This window comes from Mastomys coucha, unplaced genomic scaffold (genome assembly GCF_008632895.1).
Source record: "Mastomys coucha isolate ucsf_1 unplaced genomic scaffold, UCSF_Mcou_1 pScaffold23, whole genome shotgun sequence".
Classification (NCBI taxonomy): domain Eukaryota; kingdom Metazoa; phylum Chordata; class Mammalia; order Rodentia; family Muridae; genus Mastomys; species Mastomys coucha.
Window position 1 is genome coordinate 115,287,949 of NW_022196906.1, and position 6,533 is coordinate 115,294,481.

Consider the following 6,533-nt stretch of genomic DNA (forward strand, 5'->3'; position numbering starts at 1 on the left):
GGAGGGAGGAGAGGAGGGAGGGGAGGAGGGGAGGGACAACCATACAATTCACCCCAAAACTTTAAAACTTAAAATGTTCACTTGAATTCCAAAAGACATGCTTCAAACTTACCAGAATTACTTCAAAAATGAGCGGGAGCAGTTTGCTTTCTTCCACAAGCCTGTAAGGGGAGGGAAAGGGGGGGATTAGCACAGGGATGCTAATATGAATTTAAACTGCTGCCCTAATAGGGTGGAACGGAACCCCCATGTCTAACTGCTTAATCCCTGATGGAGAAAGTCTGAATGGATCCACTCAGCTCCAGCAATTAAACACAAATATGAGACATCTTCACAATGATCAGCTCAGCCTAATTGATATTTTAATGTGAAAATTAATTAAAATTCATGATTATTCTAAAGACAACCAACCAAGGTAACGCAGGGTGAAACACTGGAGCCAGGGCACACGGAGCAGAGCCACCAGCATGTGATGCTGTCACTTTTTTCTATCTCTGCCTCGTTAGCGTCTTCCTAGCATAAATAAATTAATGCACAATGAATTTTAATGGCCTTTAATTTTTAAAAATTGGACACCTATCACCCATTCTACTCTAGGTACTTTCTTTCTTCAAATCTGGTTATAAATTATCATCAGTTATAACAGAATGATTATTTCATGAAATTTTAGAGAAAAATCGCCTTCAAGAAACCAGAATCATCCAAGTGTGCCTGTTTTTATTAAGCATGATGATCTGGGGGTGGGCACAGCTCTGTGGGAGAAACTTCACCCCAGTGCCACAAAAAGTAATTTTAAGGACAAACAAGACAAACAGTGATAGGCCAGAGAGTGGTAAATACTGGGCTCTGCACAGCCTCTCGGTCTCTATGGCAACCATAGCTGAGCTGCAGAGCTGCAGTGATGTGACAGGCAGCTGTAAGGACGCCAAGGTAGACAGGCATGGCTGTGTACCGATAAAACTTTATTCTGCACATGAGTTTGGTTAACAGTGATCATATCTGGCTGCTGGAGAGACGGTGAGGTGGTTGAGAACACACACTACTCTGGCAGAGGAGGCACGTTCACTTCTCAGCACTTAGCCTGGGCAGCTCACAACCATCTTTAACTCCAACTTCAGGAGATCCAATCCCCTTTCTGACCTCTAAAGGCATCTCTGCACACATACGTGCATGAGTTGACTGTGTAGGTCAAGACAAGCACATTGCCTCTGTTGGAGATGTCTGTGTCACAGACACCCCCAGGCAGACAGACACAGGGCTGTAGCATCCGGCCTCCCAGGAGCGCGTCTGTCTGTGGTAACACACAGATCAAAGAGGGTATCATAGTGCTCACAGTCACTTTCGAAGGGAATGGGAGACATGGGCTTCCTGGGCCAGAACAGAACAGACCACCTCTCCCCACGGGGTGTCTGTAGACTGAGCGGTGACAGCCTGAGTGCCCTTTAGAGAACAGGAGCACAGAAGTGCGGCCTCCGCATGTGACAGAATGCCAGTCAGCAAAGGAAAGAATGGAAGCTGTCACTGGGGATGATGGTCACTGGTTGTCATTCTAAACAAAATGAAGCAGGCACAGAAACACACTGCAGGAGGCTGGATATGGTACCACACGCATGCACACAGAATCCCAGCTCTGGGAAGGCTGAATGGGAGGCTCATGAGTTCAAGGCCACCCTGATCCACACAGTGAATTCAGGCCAACCTGAGCTACAGGGAAGACGCCATATTCAATAAGGAAAAGAAAACACGAGGAGATCCCACTTATGCGTGGATTCTCAGGAGTCAAGTGCAAAAGCAGATAGAGCAGGGGCCAAGCAACCAAGCAGCCACTTTGTGATTGGATGGGAAGCCAACTTCACACAAGGAAATTCATGCCCAGTACTGTGATCCTGGTAAAAAGGCCATGGCTAAGGAGGTCACAGGCCCTCAAAGAGGAAACCTACACTCACTGTTTTGCTAAAAGGCAATTGCCTTCTAAACCCTTATGTTTATACTCATTGAGCACTGCTCCCAGTCTTAGCCAGAGAAGTTTCTCTCCGCAGCAGTCAGCCATTAATGCAGATTCATGACTGGTCGAAGGGCTGAGGAGTGGCTGTTGAGGCCACAGCTCTAAATGGACATCTATAGCAAAGGCCCCAAACTTGGGGAAAATAGCAGATGAGGAGGGTGGGTCAGGTAAGAAGTGGAACACAGGTGGAGCACAGGAGCAAAGCATGGGTGGAACCCCATGAAACATCGTCTTCCAGATGTACCGGGGACTATTCACTTATAAACCCATGGTTATCAGCACAGGACCAAGCTGGGTCAACTTCCAGCTGCGCTGGGGAGAGGCCCAAGAGGCTCCTCCCCTGGGCTGAGGCACCAGCAGCCAATGAGACCTGCTGGAAGGAGGATCCCCTTCTCTGTCCAGTATGGCCATGCTCAGGTACAGCCCTACACCTCCTGGCACACAGCACTGATTGGAATCCGTGTTTTACACAGAAGAGAATGTGAGGTGAGAGGGTGTGTGCTGGGGGGGAAACAGGAGGAGGAGGGAGAGTGGGGGTGGATACGATCAGATACATTACAAATGTGCCAATTGCTATACCAAAAGCAAAACAATCAACAACAAATCTCAAAATAAAAGTTTCTAAAATTAATCCCTCCTCCCTTAAGTTGCCTCTGTCAGGGGCTGTGTCAACAATGAGAACAGAAGCAAAATACATGAGGCAAAGGCCTGGGCTCACAAAACAACTCCTCCCACAGGGTCACGTCCTCCCCATGGGGATCCTATACCCATGACTCTCTCTCAGGCATCTGCACTGTCACCTGCTCCAGTCCCTCTACCCATGTCTCTCCTCTCTTTCTCTCTCTCTTTCTCTCTTTCTCTTTCTCTCTTTCTCTTTCTCTCTCTCTCTCTCTCTCTCTCTCTCTCTCTCTCTCTCTCTCTCTCTCTCTCTCTCATCTGCACTGTCACCTGCTCCAGTCCCTCCCCTTGAATCGAGACAGGACAGGGATTGCTTTGACTCATGAAGTGGCATGAGACTGATGGTCAACAATTTCTGCTTCTGTCTGTGTGTTTTTCAGGATTTCTTTATAACAATGTCACTGCTGTGGTATTTTAGGGAAACATGTAACTACTTCAAATGTGGTTGCACAAAACAACCATTTTCCAAAGTCCATAGGCTCTGTGAGCCAGAAATTTGGTCTTGCCTTTGGCCCTCAGTGATTGAGACCACAGCTGGGAAGACAGGGGATAGGGGATGAGGTATCTAGGAGAGCTGAAGGTGTGGGAAGGAACCCACGCACTTGGCACAATTTACAAACCTCATGGTTGACTCTGTTTGGGGGGGCATCTACCATTGCCCCCTCCACATGACTTGGACTGTCCCAGCATGGTGGCCAAGAACCAAGAGCGAATGTCCAATCAGTGAGCCTGGGTGAGGAGTGTCCAAAGGAAAGTGATGGACATCAGACAGACTCATCACAGGCTGAGTGGGAGGAGCCAGAGCAGACCTCTCACTGGCGGAGTGATATAGCCATGTTGCCATCTTTGTAGAACACAAGCTTCTATGGTGCCCATCTGTGACAAGTAGAGCAATTCCTCAGTCTGAGTAGCAGCAGTTCACAGAAACAGACAGGTGACCATGCGGAACTGTGGTCACATGGCAGCTTGTCACCAACGAATGCTTACAGATGTCGGCTATGGGCTCAGTGTCCTCTGGATGTGTAGTTGGCTATGCATGCCTAGGGCATCCTCTCAGAGGATCATGAAGTCAGAAACAAGGTGTGCCAGGAAGTGCTCCAGTCTGGAGGCCGAGCACAGGGGAGATCCGTTTCTAATCTTCTCACTGCTAGCAGAGGTCAGGTCTCTACAGGAGACGTGCACACTACACTACAGGAGAACCCAGGCTCCCATATGCTTGCTAAGCTCCCATATGCTACCAGCTAAGGACTCACTCAGCTCCTGCTAGGACTAAGGTTTAATTTAGGGTCAGAGTCTGGGTCCAAACACTCCCAGGAAGTTCACCCACCCTCCCCCCATATGCCAATCAAAGAGATAATTAATAGTGAAAAGCAAAGAAAGGTGATTTAGTCAATGTGTCTACATTGGGAAGAGGAACAAATAAAGTGATCTAGAGATTCCCACGTCCATCTTTAGGGTCCTGACACAAGACCTGGGTTTAGATAAACAGCAAGCCACATGCAGAGCTAAGCAGTCCTGGTCAGGTGCATCTGTCCTCTGGAGAACTTCATCGTCTGCTTCTAGTCCATCTGTGCACACACTGAGCTGGAGGTGTGCACACACTGAGCTGGAGGTGTGCACTCTGAGCTGGAGGCGTGCACACTGAGCTGGAGGCGTGCACACTGAGCTAGGGGTGCACACTCTGAGCTGGAGGTGCACACAATGAGCTGGAGGCGTGCGCACTGAGCTAGGGGTGTACACTCTGAGCTGGAGGCACACACACTGAAATGGAGGTGCACACACTGAAATGGAGGTGCACACACTGAGCTGGGGCACACACACTGAGCTGGGGCACACACACTGAGCTGGAGGTGCACACACTGAGCTGGAGGTGTACACACTGAAATGGAGGTGCACACACTGAGCTGGAGGCGTGCACACTGAGCTGGAGGTGCACACACTGAAATGGAGGTGCACATACTGAAATGGAGGAGCACACACTGAAATGGAGGCGCACACACTGAAATGGAGGTGCACACACTGAAATGGAGGCGCACACACTGAAATGGAGGTGCACACACTGAAATGGAGGTGTACACCTTGAGCTGGAGGTACACACACCAAGTTGGGAGTACATACCCACTGAGGGTATACTTGCTTAGCCCCCCAACAATACTGGTTAGGAGTTTTAGTTTTCTATTTATTCTGACTGAAGGAGTAGTTGACTATAAACAAAGCTTTTTCGTTTATATAATTTACCAGTCTAGTGGGCCAGTGACAGTCATTTTAAATTAAAAATCTCCAACATCAAGCTGTATTTCAAATTATTTGTTCAGTGAGTCAGCTTCAAAATGAAATGGCTTTTTAATGTTTAGTTACAGGATGATGTGTCATCTACCCCGAAATCAATGATGTTTGTGGTATTTCTCCTTCAAACATCTGCTCTTTCCTGCCATGCTTCCTAATGCATTTGCAGAGGACTCCAGGAGCTTCACCAAGAAGTAAGTGTGTGTGTGTGTGTGTGTGTGTGTGTGTGTGTGTGTTTGTGCACGCCTGAGTGTGTAATATATTTTTCACATAAATACACAAAGATGCCAGGGTTTAAGTTCCCACAGTTTTAACACGCACTTATATTCCAAAAACCCAAAGGATTCTGACCAAGCAGGACACTTCTTTCCTGAGGAAATTCTCACCCCAGGGACTAAAACACACAGCCATGGCTTGCTCAGGCCATGGGCTTGACTTCTTCACCCTCTGAGAAAGCCTTAGAACTAAGTCACAGAATCAGTCTACAGTGGAATACGCTTTTCACACGGAACTCTCCCATTGCCCAAGATGGTCACGGAAAGGGTAACAATTTTCACACAGGGACTATCTGGTCAGGTTAAAGTAAGTCTTCCACTAGGAGGGACACTTGAGGGGCAACAGGAATTCTGTTAACAACCGAGTCACACAGTTCTGACTCACATCCGCTTAGTGAACTGAGACCACAGGCTGGCTCTCGCATCACACACACGGGGTGGGGGTGGGGGAGCAGAAAAGGAAGCCTCAGACAAGATGGCTTCCGCACAGTGGCAGTGTGAGCGCTCTCTCCCTCTCTCTCCCTCTCTCTCTCATAGGCACCGGCAATTACCCTCAGACATCAGATGCTATGACGCACCTCACAGGGCTCTCCAGGAGCCATGCTCACACAGGTCATTAGCCGAGAGCTCTGGCTCATCCATCATGCATCCTGCTGCACTGTGCTGTCCGGGTCTGAAGCACACTCTTCCTGAGCTCCACGTTCATCCTTTGTGAACCCTGAGCTCTGCAGCATGCAACTCTCTCTGATGACTTTGTGACTCTATTTCACGCTCTGTAACAGGGACTATACTCCCAGGGACCCAGCACACATCACCCATACCTCAGGGCAAGAAGACCCTGAGCAGAAACACATTGTCAGCAAGATTAAGGATCAGCAGGGGTGAGGGCCAGGGGCGAGTCCCCAAGCTGTACAAACTGACAACATTTCCCTTCACCTCCAGATACGAACCCCACAATAATGAGTAAATAGCTGTAAGTGAGATCATGAACGGTTTTCAACACATTTTCAGTTTAGCAAGCTAGTAATCTGTCTCTGTCTCTCCCCCCACCCCCCACCCCCGGTTCAGTTTACTTCATGAAATGTAGGAGTTAGGGGTTTGGAATCCCCTTGCCTTGGTGGTCAGGTGAATGCTTCTGCCTTTTCTTACCATCCATTCAGGCATAGACCTCATGCCTACCGTGTACTGTGCACGAGGATTCGAGCATGGACCTCGTGCCTACCATGTACTGTGCACGAGGATTCGAGCATGGACCTCGTGCCTACCGTGTACTGTGCACGAGGATTCGA

At 48.7% G+C, this 6,533-nt stretch overlaps 1 protein-coding gene across 4 annotated transcripts in view; it reads right to left on the minus strand.

The window, feature by feature from the left end:
• Positions 1 to 6,533, minus strand: part of Ulk4 (unc-51 like kinase 4) — a 308,678-nt gene that overhangs the window by 169,555 nt on the left and 132,590 nt on the right. For all 4 annotated transcript variants that reach the window (XM_031345897.1, XM_031345899.1, XM_031345898.1 and 1 more), the window contains one exon: positions 113 to 161. In XM_031345897.1, the coding sequence (XP_031201757.1) occupies positions 113 to 161 (49 nt within the window). The remainder of the gene's footprint in view (positions 1 to 112; positions 162 to 6,533) is intronic.